This window comes from Pecten maximus, chromosome 2, assembly GCF_902652985.1.
Source record: "Pecten maximus chromosome 2, xPecMax1.1, whole genome shotgun sequence".
In the NCBI taxonomy this organism is placed as follows: Eukaryota; Metazoa; Mollusca; class Bivalvia; order Pectinida; family Pectinidae; genus Pecten; species Pecten maximus.
Genome location: NC_047016.1, coordinates 7,238,222 through 7,254,082, shown reverse-complemented (window position 1 = coordinate 7,254,082; position 15,861 = coordinate 7,238,222). Strand labels below are relative to the sequence as shown.

Genomic DNA, 15,861 nt, shown 5'->3' with positions numbered 1-15,861 from the left:
GTAGCTCTCTTTATATGTGTTTTGTTTTGTTTTTGTTCTGCTGTTCTTTGTGTTTTGTCCGATTCTTTATGTCTTCATGTTGTATGCGAGTGTGAAAGTACGGTGGGTTGGATCTAGCATAACTAATAGTTTGATCAGTTAAACTGTTCAAATGAGAAAAATGAAGAAAATTGTGAGCGAGTAATGATATAATTCTACTTGAGAAATATAACCTGTTGTTGTTTATCATGCAAAATGTTTTTAAAAAATCACACAAATAGTTAAAAGATGGTTTTATGATTAGCGGATGGAATATCTGATGAACCCGTATCTGGCGATATGACTTTGTATCTGACGATATGACTTTGTATCTGACGATATGACTTTGCATCCGATGATACGTCATACTTTTCTCAGTGCTTGGTCATAACAGGAATAGCTATGTGTTATAACCGATATGATAAAGTATGAGGTAAATCCTTTGAGTGCACAGATGTGGCTTGTCAATATTGATAGTGTAATCTTAAAAAGCTGTTGTATATTAGTACCTTAACACAGTAAGTATACCAGAGTGGTGACTTTAATTAAGATTTATCAAAACGTTAATTAACTATATCAATCAGCTTATTAATAGCACCGTATTACTGATATCCTATTCCATCAGTATACCCGTATGGCATTAGTATGCTGTGATCTATGCTGACGATATAAATAACGATGAACCACGTGATGAAAGACGAACAAAAATTAGATAATATATCTCTTATAAAATGATCTGATATATGATAATACGTCAGTACTCCATTGATCAGCTGTTTTACGTAAATCTTCAATATTCTAGATTTTTGCAATTATTTATATATTGTGCAAAGAAAATATAAGCAAGATACAGTTAGATGATATACTTTTATTTAACTATTTAGACAACATGATAAAACGCATTTAAGAAAACCATGGACATGTATTGGCATCAAAACAGTAAACAAAATCCACTCAAATGCATGAGAAATAACTGACGCTCTATATGACATCCAATAAATAACAACAAATAATGTACAGATATAGCATAACAAATATAAAACACGATTCAAGGCAAACATCATCTTTTGTGATACATTATAATATGTCAGCTTTCAATAGAAAGTTTATTTTATACACGTTCGACATACTTAAGTATTTTCTGGAACTTTGTGCTCTGTGATAAGTAAGTCTTTTTGTTCTGTTTCTAGTCTTTGATAATAGCCGGTTTTAGAAACACGGATAGACACATCCAGATCGGCCCGTCCGTTCCTTTGAGGAATAATAAGTATAACAATACATCCGGCAACACATACCACTAGGATAGCCCATTCCAGCCAGGAGTTATCTGAAATAAGCAATACAAATATTACAACATCGCACGAATTAGGACTCCAGTTTATACGGTACGCTTATAATGTTACAAGGAATCGCCCTTTAAAATGACTTGTGATGTCGGTGAGTTTGGAAATACAGTTATTTACGTCCTGGACATATACATCCATTTGGGACATTCCAAAACTCGAAGACACCATTGCATTTCTCTTTCTGTTTGAAATAATTGTATTTCCCAAATCAGTTTTCGGCCCACTTGAAAAATAATCCAACAAACATCAATAAGTTCATCAGGTCAAATATATATATATATATCTTCAATACACAACCAAAATTGTAGCATCGATAGGGACAGAAAGATAGTATTTCTTGGTGCCTGACTATCAAATATACATTTCGACTCAAAACTTACATATTTTGATATGCATAAACTCGTTAGTCTCTTCCATAAAGAAAGAATCAGGTAAATTTGTAATCTAAACATGTCATCGCCCATAAACGTTAACGTTGAAGGACGTTGAAGATCAATTACTTCGACGAGGCAATCGATACTTACATTCAAAGCTAGCAATTTGTTTGAAATACGTAAAATTTGATAACCTAGAATAACAGTGTTTCAACTTTCTTGAAATGATAAATGTTTAATCAATTCATTAATTCAGATAACTTAAACGGTACCTGATGGCAATTTACAACAAATCTAATTGGAAAAGGACGTTATGTCGTTCCGAATTCTTTGCAGTTTGAGAGTCAAACTGATGAGTGGGAACGTGTGTTCGACATGTCAGATGATTAGATAGTTCACGAGCATTATTATGTAGACAAACATGTATAACTTCATATATTTATGCTTTGTATTTTAGCCAATCGAATGTAACAGCGTCGGGAAATGAACAATTTCAGTTAAATCATCAAGAGGGAGACTACTTACCTTCAAACTGGACGAGGGAGATTGGCAACATATAAAATATGCCACCTAACATCGTCATGAGGCCAGATATTCCAATAATGATTCCCTCTGGGATAGGGAAGGCAGCATTACATATCTGTTCATAAAGTAAAGGTACACAGCCATTGAGGAAGGCACAGGCTAGGATTGTCGACACGTATAATTGTTCTGAAACAAAGTTAATGATAAATATGATAGATATATATCTACTGAAAAACTTATTATCTCAGATTTCAGAATCAAAAGCTTTCGTGTATCAGTGTGTAATAGATTTTAAAATTTTAAGATTATTGATAATTATCGCATAATACTTTGTGTTAATATTCGATAAACAGCAATACACAAATCGCATGTTATGTTATAAATCAAATAGTGCGTCCGTGATCGCCTAGAGAATTGGTGAAATGTCAATGATTCACAGCCTTAGTGTATTTGTCAAGGTTTTCTGAATGGGTGGGTATATTGCATTAAGATTATGTATGCTTAAATGATATACATGTATTTGTTCTATGAACTTTCATTTTGTCTTATTTTATAACAAATTAAATTACTCAGTCTCTCATTAACGGAACCGAACTTTATCGATGATTTATATTTGTTACTGTTGAAGACGAAATACGTTTCTGCTGTTACATCATAGAATGCTGTGTAATCCATCATATTACACATGAGGTGAGATATGAGAAAGTAAAAGAAATCAAAACTTTTATGATTTTTTTAACGAAAGCTTTCATGTTGTAAACTATAATCATTAAGACAACGTCACATTCAAAACAAATTCTTATACCATATATATTGTTTAACGCTTAGCGCATATCAACAATTTACATATTCAATGTACTGTTCAAGCGTCACATGTAGTGCATGCTTTACGAGCTGGTGGTATTTTAGAACACATGCCCGCCGTTACCTTTACTATAGTCGATGTACTGACTACATAACAAGGAAACCCACAGGTACATGAGACTAGCGATAACCAACATGATCATCAAGATCGTCTTCAACCTCCGAGCACACACGTCAGAAAACCTACAGAAACATAAGTGCTGTAAATTACTAAATCTTAGGGTTATACCAGGAGGAACTATAGCGGTGTTGTAAACATTATACATGTAACACTGACATATATGTATTTTCGCGCTATAGTAAATGACCATGAATATATTTTTTTTAGTTGCAAACGTCCGTCGATCTATTTGTAAAATCATAATCATTTAATATGTAATTGAATATAATTTTCGGGCAATGCATATCGTATGTCAGGTTTTCATGTAACATTTGAAGTGTCTCACTCATCCTGTATTGATATGTAAGATACAAACAACACCTACCTTGCACTTATAAATCCCACGACACTGCTTGCTATGAGACTAGCAAACCCAAGCCATCCAGCTTCTTTCTGCATATATTACACAAAATAATGTAAAATAATGATAATGCCTGACAACCATTATTTATTGTTTTCCGTTCGTTATTAGATAAGTAAACAGAATACCATGTATGCATATAGAATGTGTACATCATAGATGGTATTGGAAAATATAGCAATTTGATTGCATCCAACAAAGTTTCTTTGAAATGATATTTAAAAAACAATATCAAAATTATTTCATCCAGTTAGAATGGAAGTACCAAATTCTGTGTTGATGTACTCGTTTGAGGGGAGGAGAAGCTAATATACTGTATATATCTGTATGACTACCACAGTTAATTATATTGCATGGCCGCAAACGCCACAGAGATTAATTCGATTTTAAACTGTAATGTTAGTTTAATTCAAAACGTATATTAAGATAAGACAAATTAGCTATAACCACGTAAAAGTTAACAAGAGGCCCAGAGGGCCTGTATCGCTCACCTAGATTTCATGAGATATGAAACAAGAATGATGATTAAGTATATTTGTCACTGGTATTCTTATGTCAATATATTATAGGCATTTTATATGGGTATGTGAGGTTTTTATGTCAAAAAATGCATTAATCCATGAAATGAAACTGACTTTTGGCGCAACCCCATAGGGATGCTACCACACAAATGTGAGTGATATCCATGGCTTAGTTTCAGAAAAGAAGTTGTTTAAATTAAATGACCCCTTTTGACCCCGCCCTCTGCACCCCGGGGGGTCAGTTCCTTCTTTTATAAAATTTTGAATCCTTACCCAAAAGGATGCTACCAGTCAAATATGAGCTGTTTCAGAGAAGAGGTTGTTCATATCAATTTAGCCAAATTGACCCCTTTTGGCCCCACCCCTCAGATCCCTGGTGGGGTCAACCCGAAAATTTGTACAATTTTGAATCCCCACCCCATGACCATGCTACCATACAAATGAGTGATATCCATTGCTTAGTTTCAGAGAAGATGTTGTTTGTATCAATTTAACCAATTGACCCCTTTTGGCCCCGCCCTTCAGCTCCAAGGGGGTTGGCCCCGTCGTTTGTTTAATTTTGAATCCTTAACCCAAGGGAATGCTACCGGTCAAATATTAGAGATATCCATTGCTTAGTTTCGGAGAAAAAGTTGTTTATGTAAATTCTGCCAAAATGACCCCTTTTGGCCCCGCCTCTCAGCCCCAAGGGAGGTCAGGATCAGCCCCACTATTTGTACAATTTTGAATCCGAACCCCAAAGGGATGCTCTCAGTCAAATATGAGCAATATCTATTGCTTGGTTTCAGAGGAGAAGTTGTTCATATCAATTTAGCCAAATTGACCCCTCTTGGCCCCGCCCCTCAGGCCCCCGTGGGGTCAGCCTCAACATTTGTACAATTTTTAATCCCCACCCAATAGTGATGCTACCAGGCAAATATGAGCAATATTCATTGCTCGGTTTCAGAGAAGAAGTTGTTTATATCAATATAGCCCAATTGACCACATTTGGCCCCGCCCCTCAGGCCCCAAGGGGGTCAGCCCCATCATTTGTAAAATTTTGAATCTCCAACCCATAGGGATGCTACCAGGCAAATATGAGCAATATCCATTGCTTGGTTTCAGAGAAGAAGTCGTTTATATCAATATAGCCCAATTGACCCCTCTTGGCCCCGCCCCTCAGGCCCCCGTGGGGTCAGCCTCACCATTTGTACAATTTTGAGTCCCCTCCCAATAGTGATGCTACCAGGCAAATGTGAGCAATATCCATTGCTCAGTTTCAGAGAAGAAGTCGTTTATATCAATATAGCCCAATTGAACACATTTGGCCCTGCCCCTCAGGCCCCCAGGGGGTCAGCCCAATCATTTGTACAATTTTGAATCCCCACCCCATAGTGATGCTACCAGGCAAATATGAGCAATATCCATTGCTTGGTTTCAGAGAAGAAGTCGTTAATATCAATATAGGTATATTGACCCATTTTGGCCCCGCCCCTCAGGCCCCCAGGGGGTCAGCCCCACCATTTGTACAATTTTGAATCCTTACCCCACAGTGATACTACCAGGCAAATAGGACCAATATCCTTTGCTTGTATTCAGAGAAGAAGTCGTTTATATTAATAGAGCCAAATTGACCCCTTTTTGCCCCGCCCCTCAGCACCACCATTTGTACAATTTTGAGTCCATACCCCATAGGGATGCTTCTGACAAAATTTGGTCAAATTCTAATCAGTGGTTATGGAGAAGAAGTCAATTGTTGACGGACGGACGGACGACAGACGACAGACGACAGACGGACGGACGACGGACGCAACGGTATGGCATAAGCTCACCTTGGTCCTTCGGACCAGGTGAGCTAATAAGCACGCGAGAGCAATGTGTCCATAAAGACAAAACAACCGATCGCCTGATTCGACAAATTGGTGGAAATCTGGCTCTTTATTGGGAACAATGTATATTACTAAATATTGACTTTTTTGCTATACACACTGTATTATATGGATATTTGGACATATGGAAATGTATTGCATAAGGAACATTTAACCAATCAAGGTGCAATAAAATGATATTTATGAAATTATATTACATACACGTAATTAAAGTAGAAGAGTTTTTTTCCGAAAAAAGATAAGCCATTTAGAAATCATTTCATTAGACCTGTCAGTTTAGTTTCATTTGGATTTGAATGGAATATATTTTTCAAAAATGTTGATTTATGGAAGTTATTATTTTTGAATGATTCATGCAAACCTTATTGTTTTATTAAGTTAATTATATTATAATGTGATGATAGGATTATTGATAGGATTATATAAAGCATGCGACACTCATATGTATTAAAAATAGATTTGCATTAATTAATTATAATCATGATTCAAACTACAAACAGACTAATGATTACATATGTATGCATAATCAGATTTAGAATAGACCATGGCGTGGCCAGTTTTGGTTACCTGGGTGATACCGAGGTGTTCGAACGTTATTCCAAATATGACTACCCACGTAGAATACATGCCAATCATCATGCCAGTGTACACCACAAGGAGACATAGAAAACCACTCCTGAATACAAACATTTAGCAAAACAGTATTTCGTTTGGAATCTTTTTTCATTACTTATGTCTACAGTTAGGGGAATGGACCAATTTGATATGAATGATTCTTGCATGGGTTTCCCCATGTATTCGATACACACATCCTTTCACCAATGATGATAAGATGGCCGATTGGTTTTTGTTTAGCTCGACGAGAGAAAGAATTCAAAAGATAACATGTACCATCAATAAACATTACTTTACATATTGCTTTTTCATTTATTTTTTGTATTTTTTTAATTTTTTTATTATTATTTTTTTAGGGGGATATAACATCGGTGAGGGAGATTTCAGAGCTTTCAATCTTTGCTAAGTTTAAATGATTAAATCAGTGGTAAAACAAAATGGATTGTACAAGAAGCATTCAAGGGAATAGCGCCTTAAATATGAAATCCGTAATATATATATACTAGTAGTATATGCATAATAATGGATATAAAACTGCATTCTGCAGCTATTACGTCCTTCTTACTGGACATGATACTGGGGCCTAAAGTTTAGATATAAGTGACCAAAACAGATATTCAAAATAAGAAAGGAACCGTATCATCCCTTTATTGCGTAATTTGAGAAAACTTGATGATTTGACAGAATATGTACTCGGGACTTACAGTCCACTATCCAACATTATTTAACAGCTGTAACACATTAATATGCCGCCTTTCTCTTAACAATTGTCCAAATTTACCTAATGGATTAAGTCAACGGGTTAATGATCTTCCGATTTCTATATATCTGTTAAGGCTAATTTTGATTCAAGCCCTTTTCTCTACACTTCAAGCATATCGTGACAAAGTCCAAGACTCACAACTACACATTTGACTGGCTTCAGAAAAAAAAAACGAGCATTCGTAAGACAGATAATCACTTTTGAAGTTTCCTTAATGTTGCCGTATGACTGTTCTGGGTCAGAGTACCACTAATATGTAGAGAGCCTTCGATTTTGTCATTACACACTTCAACTGTGAAAGAAACAGAGAATCCAAAAATCCTCCCTCTTTGAAATGTATATTGTTTATGAATAAATATGTAAATACTAGTATGTATACCTAATGAGGTGTAAGAACACCTTGGTGTATGCCATTCTTGCTGCATTGGCACTATGAGAAGGAGGAGTTGGCGGGGCATTTGGAACAAGAACTATGCCTACTAGCACGAACACTGCTGTTATCCCCGTTTCTGTAAACATAATAAAATAAGCGGAGTAGTTATTATATTTAAAACGTACAGTTCAGCTCTTTTCTCAATAAAACATTCCTGTTTAAATTGGTCTCTACTAGCTATACATAGATGTATGTACTTAAAAAACGCATTATGGAATGTTTCCGTCTGTACAAACTAAACTCAATAGATGTACCCATCGAAAGAACAGGCGTTCAAAATACAATGTGAATAAAACATAACCTAACCAAGATCTATGGCGTATTGAAGCATATAATAAGATCAACGGCGCAATATTTGTCCTGCAATTGCACAAAACGTATGAAGGAACATGTATGAATATGTGTACTAAATACCAAAACTGTCCTGGTCATATAGCAGAAATAGTTTCTGTTGTGTATTAACAAATTCAATTTACAAATTAAGAGAAACTGTTAATTATTTTATTTCATGGGGTGATAAAGTGGAGGTAAGTTTTTATATACTTTGGAATATAAGTACATTGTATATTAACAGAATGAGCAAAAATTAACAATCTTAAGAATTGTCTATAAGAATAACGCTTTCGAGTTTATTTCAGGAATAATTGTTTTTTATCGTTTACTGGCGTGTAAACTACATTCTTTACAGACATTTTAAATGTTACAATATCTTTAAATACAAAAACAAAAGTAAAACATTATAGAGCGGATACCATGAAAACGACTTTGTAATTTTTGTTTTTTTACTGACTTGGGTATGATATATCAGATTTCAAATAGCAAAAGAAAAAAAGAAATTAGATTCATCTAAGATAATTTAAATATTTCATCGTTATATTTTAGTTAATTCTTCCATAGCCATTAATATTTGATTGAAAACGTCAAGTCAGGTCTGAAACGATGTTTTTAGTAAGGTTATATAACGAACACACCGGAAATGCAAATATATTTCTATACACGTATTATATAAATTTGTCCAGAAGCGTTTACCTATGTACATCAAGGTCATTGTCTCCTCTTGTATGGTGTTTTTGTTCAAAACTGAAATAAAAAAGCGATGGAAATTTGTATTTTGTTTTACATTGCTATCTTATATCAAAATGTAAAAGCTGTAATGAAGAAAGAAACAGGTCACAATAGTATAATCGAAAATACATTAGCCGTTCTTGTATTGATCACAAAAAGCAGCCGATGCTGATAAGTCTGCAGTGTCCATTATATCACATTCAGACAGTATATTATGCAATCTGTTTTGATAAATTTGTCAAGAAAGGGACACATTTTGTTCCCCTGGTTCCCATCAGCCTTCTGAAGACTATTCAAACAAAAATATTGAAGACCAATAAGTTTTAACTGAATGTAGTTAGTCGCATGCTAATACATACCAACATTGCTAATGCTACCATTGTTAGCGGCGAGACTAAGGTCATGATCGGTATAGTTTATACGTCCGCTGCAAGTCAGACACTTTAATAGTTACAAAGAACATCGATAGAACTGTAAAGCATCGATCGTAAATTGACCGATTCAGAAAACGTCAACACATATCGGTATCAATTCTTTTTAGATACACACAAATCATCAGAATCATTCCGTTTATGTTCAAAACAGGTCTAAATAAAGTTATTTATAAAAAAAAGAGGGGGGGGGGGGGCACCGTGTCCGTTTTTCATTTCAGGGAAAATACGAAATCGGTATAGCAGGACTGTTGCGGAAAAAGAAACTATAGAATGTTGTCTGGTTTTGTACATGTGTATTTATTGCACTCTATTGTGTTTTTAATTACAACAGACTTACCGATGACTGACGTTTCGGTATGGGGTCGCCTCCTGACCAAATATAGGTGTCGATACCAGTAGAGGATCTAGGAGAAAGGTGTAACCATTTAAACAAAACTTATATACAATGTTTGGTTTCTGTGTTAAAATGGAGCTATATTTCATCAATTTTTCTTTGTCGTTTTCATTTACATGTTTCTGATAACACCATGACAAGAACGTTTATCTCGATATATGATATATCATAAGAACGCACAGTATTGTTATCCATCAATACACGATTACAGCAGAATGTTACTAGATCAAGGCAAACACCAATTACATAAACATCAATTACATATTATAGTTCAAAGTACTTCATACAATCTGACAAAAAATTAATACCATACTGACAAATAAATATTTCTTTATAATGCAAAGATAGCTGCTCCTTACTAATGACATAGGCGACTCCGAGGCCAATGTATGTACTCATTACTGCTATAGAGGTGGCTGTGGCTCGCTCGTTATGTGGAAACCATACCACCGACATAGCTGACGGTCCACTGTATCCTATCACATTTCCGCAACCAATCATAAATTGTCCAAGTAACGCCGGCCTACGTCACACAATTACAATCAATTAAACCTCGTTTTTAGTTCTCAGTCCTGTTAGGTAGTGGCTAGGCTATGCTACTATACAATATAGTAACATCACTAATCTGGGTGGATGGAAACTAGGTATATAAGTTATATTTGATTGTGTTGTTAAAAAGTTACGATGCCAGCTAGAGTGGCGGTCACACCATTACTTAAGATAGGTATACAAGATGTTGTGTGGTTCAAAAAACAAAATAGTTTATCTAGTATTAATTACGTAACAACGTCAACCAACCCATAAAATGTTAAGGACATCACAAACAATACTCCCACAGTCAGAAACGAATTTATAATTCCATACATTGTACATTTAAATGATCAAAAAAACATCCCCCAACCCCCCCAACCCCCGACCAAAAACCTAAACTATCAAATTTCAAAACAAAAATGAGTTTTAAGATTTTAGATTTTTGACCAAAATTCTAAAGTTTCAACTTTCAAAACTGTTTTGAGTTTTTAGAAAAACTAAAAAACTCATTTTTGTTTTAAAATTTGAAATTTTAGGTTTTTGGTCAAAAATCTAAAACTTTAAACATTTTAGAATTTTGAATTGTTAAGTGCTACACGGACCAAGTCACGTTCAAACATTTACTTTTCAGGGAAAAACTTTAGAAGTCTTTATAAACGTAAATAGTATGTTGAAACCTACCCTTAATGTTCCAATATGTTTTACTTCGTCTGAATATGTACCATGTACGTACCACGTGGATGTTGTTTGATTGATGAGACAGCGTAATACGTATCCCACCAGCAAAAGAGCGTTACTTGTTACCATGCCATGGCGGATTCCTTTTAGTGAAAAAATTTAAAATGTAATCCATGTAAAGTGAGTAACAATTATTGTAGGGGAAATACGTTACACTATCGTAAACCCGTCAATGTAAACAAACCCCAGATCACCATGTTAATATCTTATAGCTGCTATGAATTTAGTGTACAAAAGAAAAAATATCAAAGATTCTCTTCAAAAGTGCGAAAAGTCCCAAATGCTTCAGGCATTAAAGATACCAGTTTGAAGTATTATCTTAATGGATAAAAGAGGACGAATGCGTCATTCAAATTCTTAATAGACATTTCTTATTTTTCAAATAGGTACATTGAATATATCAGAAATCAACCCCTAGATGGTGCTTACCTTTCGTGTCAAGCAGGTAACTCAGTGGAATGATACATAAAAACATTGCCAGCCGTCCGATATTAAGGATATCCGCTATAACGGAGTCGCCCCATCCGAACCCGTATTTAACGGACTCTGTGATTGGTCCCCATGAATTCCAGCTACAGGTGGTAAACATACATGCCAAGCTGAAGTAACAGAGAACCCACCATCGGCGGACGTACGTTCTGGGCTTCACATGCAATAATGGTTTCACTTCCTCCATGACCAATCTGACAATTTTTGAAAAATTGGAAATTTCTATGTATATTTGATATTTAGGCGACAAAACCCGCATGTAAATTATTTACAAATAAATATTAGTTGATACACATAGATAATTAAAGGAAATCATTGGTAAGTTTCCACATCGGTTATATAATCGACAGTCATATAAATTCTACCACATTAATTAAAACGTTTCTTTTCTAACAGCGTTATGCATTGCCTTAATATAGTGGACGCACCTTTAGCTGTAGCGATGAGAGTTTGAGCCAGACACAATACGTTCTATCATTTTATACTCCAGCCCATATACATAGTTAGTTAGTATTCACATTGTTTGCCGAGACTAGAGATAACCAGTCATAACTGGTTTCGAATACAAACGTCGACAATGAGTTTGATACTGTATGTGGTGTACATGTGTGCATCTCAGTGACATTTAACAAAGGCTTTGTTTATTGTCTGTACCTTAAGGTTTGGTGAAGTTGAAATTCAATGTATATACATGTATGTAAACGTTATATATCGCGTTCATGTGTCGATGTGGGTGTGGTGCGAAAGTGATCAATGATTTTGTTATAATATGAATATTCACATGTCTACGGATGAGCCGAAATGCTTAAAGTAATAAAGAACTTGAACTTAACTTGAACTGCATGTAACGAGTTTATGAAATGCAGTTAGATATTGACGATTCAGCCTATAGTCCATAAATCACCCGGTTAGTATGTTAAGGTGCTAATCACGTGTGGGGTTAAGTACAATCAATTAAATTGCCATATATGTTATGATATAAAATATCTTAAACGTATATCATGTGGTATGAAATTACTTATCTCATTTCATCAGTGATCATTTTACCAATGTAGTTCACTTAATTGTGATAATTTAGGACAAACCTTGTAAATAATGCATACACGTGTGAAACGTGTAACTCTTATGAGAATGTCTTTTACTATTTCTAGAACGTCGTCTTTTTATAAATGAAGCGATACTTCCATTTGAAATTTCAAACTATTTAAAATGTTGTTTTTAATTTGGAAACAATTTTGTTTACAAAACTTCCATCTTACTATGGAGCTTAATTCTAATGTTTTTTAGACATGTGCAATTATTTATAAGATCATGAACATATTTTGATAGTAACATACAATATATATTGTATTATTGTAGAAATATGCCTGATTTCATGGTATCACTAATCGTCTAGTATGTACATTTGTAAATGTATACGTGTATCGGGAGAGGACGTAGATAATTCGTTCTAACTTGCGTCCAATCCGTATAATGTTAACAATAACTATGTCTGAATCAAATGAAATATCTGATGAAGTTAATACGATATCTTATATACAATAAGATATGCTATATCAGATAGCTTATATCGCTTTATGAAAATAAGGATCAACATTGCTTCCTGAATAACTGTTAAGTAGGCTGGTCATAGTATCTTTTGTCAGAGCAATTTGCTGGATTAGGGAAACTTTATCTTTTATTAAAAACCTACGTGTACACTGACCCATTGCATTCATAACAATATTCGAGTCGTGTTTACTGTAATACGAATGAGTAATAAAACATATATTGACATCCTTATCCCCCAGCTGGCCTCAACCGGTACAGTAACATGGCCAATACGCTCAACTTTGACACAAATCCCTCCTCCAGTAGTAACTCGTGTTTCTCCTATAATTTACGCGTATGATGGTCAGCGGCACCAAATCTGCAACACGAAGGAGACACGAGAAATAGTCTGTCCCACACCTGGGTTTTATCTAGCAGCCTCTCATCTAACAAGCTGACATTCAACGGAAATTACCATATGAGTGAGCTATACAGCGGTCTTTTACATAAATGTAATGACTTGCAGAGGAATATAAATATGCAACTGCACACACATACACATATCGTGTTGCCGATAATCAAATGTCCCGAGCAATAGCCATCCCTCTTCCAACATACTTTTAAACCCTTGCATACACTTAAAACACCGCACACACCGTTTTAATTATACTTTCAAAGTCACGGAGAATCATGTTATGCCGCAGTAACAACAACTTTCAAATATATTCCTTTACGTTAACAATGGGCCAAGTAATCCGGATGAAACCGGTTTAATCCAATTCATTACGGTTTTAAATTCGGGAGCATCATCATGTCAAGGCCAGATGTTATACATACGAAATGATCATGTATGGTGGTATTTCGAAATAAACGCGGTTTACACAAGTAATTATCGGAACGTGTAGGTTTCGGTTTCAAAATCAACGACTGACATTCTTTCACATAGAGTAATACATATGCCTAACTATTTCTTTAATTGGGATGCTGTGTTCTTGCTATCGACGACATGTCCATGTCATGTACATGATTATGAAAGTCGTATTATATTTTGATGGCATTTAACTAAAAGTTCCTGTCTAATAGAATTCCACATTGACGCAAATTATTCTAGATTATACAAAGGTGCTGTTCGTGATTAAAGACATCTTTTTTCAGTAACTGCTACATATCCAATATCGTAACCATGGTATGTGGTATTTAGGAACATATACTTAAAGATTCATTTAAAGACATATCAATATTTTAACACATTTAATCAAATTGACATAAAAAAAGCTCCAGATCGTCAGTTTCAATGCACTTATTCCTTGTAGCACTTCATCCCAACATAGCTCAGGACTAACGGTCCTGTCATGTGGTTATCGAGGGGGGGGGGGGGGGGGGGGGGGGGGGGGTTAGGCTTTTAACACGTTTGACCAATGCGTCCTGGAAAGAAGTCCAAAATGTTTCATTTATGTAATAACTTGGTAGTCATCTGATGCAGCATGACATTGGTACACTACTACAACTCTTTGTCTCTCGCTTATTGATAAGTCGATTGAATAGTTTGTTTAACGCAAGTTACCCGTGCGACTGAAAAGGTAGAACTGGTTTGTTAATTTGATTAGTAGCTACACTGTATAGCCTTTCTTCACAGAAAACTACCTGTCTAATAGCTAGACCCTGGGCAATTTGCAAAATGAAAATTTTAAAGATTAAAGAGCGTTTTAACCCTGCATCATTGAAAGTTAATGATGTAGGCCATGTGCATTTTTGAGACTAAGTCGTTGAAATATTTTCACATCTTTGACCTTTAATGTAAGCCAAGACAACATGGAATTTATTTCCGTGAGTTGCTTTTAAGGTTTCTAAAATGAATGGTACCTAGCTCTGATGAACTTCCATAGCAAAACAAAACAGCTGTACAGCAACGGCACTAGTTGACTTATAAACAATACTGCAATTAAATGACCATATATCATTTTTACATAATTTTATGTTTTCATCAGTCAATCTCGTACAGTAGTTTTCATCAAGCAAGAGGCCCGTGGGCATTAACGGTCATCTATGACCTTAGTACCATATACTCAACAGCAGTAGAATGGTATCGAAAATATTTGGGATTGTGAAATACTGTAGCTGGTCATGGCTTTCATCTTGGACTACTAAGCAACCCGAAAAATAACATCACTTGGTTAAAATCATCTCAGAATCATTTCAGCAAGTTAGAGCTGAATCCCATTGATTAAAATCGAGAAGTTTGAAATGTGTCTTTCAAAATGGCGGCCAGTGCAGTCATCTTGGATTTCAATTGAAAAATAACAACACTTGGCTAGGACCATGTCAAGATCATTTCAGAAAAAATAAAGGGCCGAATCATACTGGTGGAACTTGTGAAGAAGTTTACAGATGGTGGCCATCTTGGATTTCGGACCTAACAAAAACAATCAACATATGGCCAGTAACATCATCTCAGGAACATTTCAGGCAATTTAGAAGTGAAGGGAACCATTGGAACTTAGGGAAAAGTTCAAAATATGGTTTTGCAGATGGCGGCCATCTTGGGAGATCAGAGCGACCAGCAAAATAACAACACTTGGCCAAGACCATCGCAAGAAAGGATGAGCTGAATCCCAGTGGTGAAACAGGAGAAGTTTTAAATATGTGTGTTCAGGAAAATCATTTCCTTCCTTAACATCGACACCAATTTCCAGTTTAATAGCACTAACGGAACTGGAAAGAAGTTTAAAATGTGTTTGAAGATGGCAGCATCCGTGGCCGCAATCTTGGATTTTGGACCAACCATCTCAGGATCGTTTCAGGAATTTTGGAGAGGAACTTTGAAATGCAAAC

The 15,861-nt window shown here is 35.3% G+C and overlaps 1 protein-coding gene across 3 annotated transcripts; it reads right to left on the bottom strand.

Annotated features, from left to right (window-relative positions):
* Window positions 1-871: 871 nt before the first annotated feature.
* Window positions 872-14,025, bottom strand: LOC117315509 (solute carrier family 49 member 4 homolog). 3 transcript variants are annotated; one of them, XM_033869741.1, is made up of 12 exons: window positions 13,193-14,025; window positions 11,440-11,693; window positions 11,006-11,093; window positions 10,101-10,264; window positions 9,685-9,751; window positions 9,273-9,340; window positions 8,878-8,928; window positions 7,795-7,924; window positions 3,613-3,680; window positions 3,192-3,310; window positions 2,264-2,449; window positions 872-1,345 (listed from the first exon to the last, which is right to left on the bottom strand). In XM_033869741.1, exons 2-9 carry the CDS (start codon window positions 11,684-11,686, stop codon window positions 3,644-3,646), a joined length of 852 nt encoding a protein of 283 aa, XP_033725632.1. In that variant the 5' UTR covers window positions 11,687-11,693; window positions 13,193-14,025; the 3' UTR covers window positions 872-1,345; window positions 2,264-2,449; window positions 3,192-3,310; window positions 3,613-3,643. The 3 variants fall into 3 exon arrangements, with proteins under 3 accessions (XP_033725632.1, XP_033725624.1, XP_033725641.1); XM_033869733.1 differs by lacking the exon at window positions 13,193-14,025 and having other exon boundaries at window positions 11,440-12,635; XM_033869750.1 differs by lacking the exons at window positions 7,795-7,924; window positions 8,878-8,928; window positions 9,273-9,340; ... (3 more) ...; window positions 11,440-11,693; window positions 13,193-14,025 and adding an exon at window positions 6,605-6,936.
* Between the last annotated feature and the right edge of the window lie 1,836 nt (window positions 14,026-15,861).

Coding starts and splice junctions, on each gene's coding strand:
- LOC117315509 (XM_033869733.1), bottom strand. CDS start 11,758: ATGCGGGTTTTGTCGCCTAAATATCAAATATACATAGAAATTTCCAAT. Junction 10,265..11,005: donor AATCAAACAACATCCACGTG/GTACGTACATGG, acceptor TGTGTGACGTAG/GCCGGCGTTACTTGGACAAT. Junction 9,752..10,100: donor CGGAGTCGCCTATGTCATTA/GTAAGGAGCAGC, acceptor CCTTTCTCCTAG/ATCCTCTACTGGTATCGACA.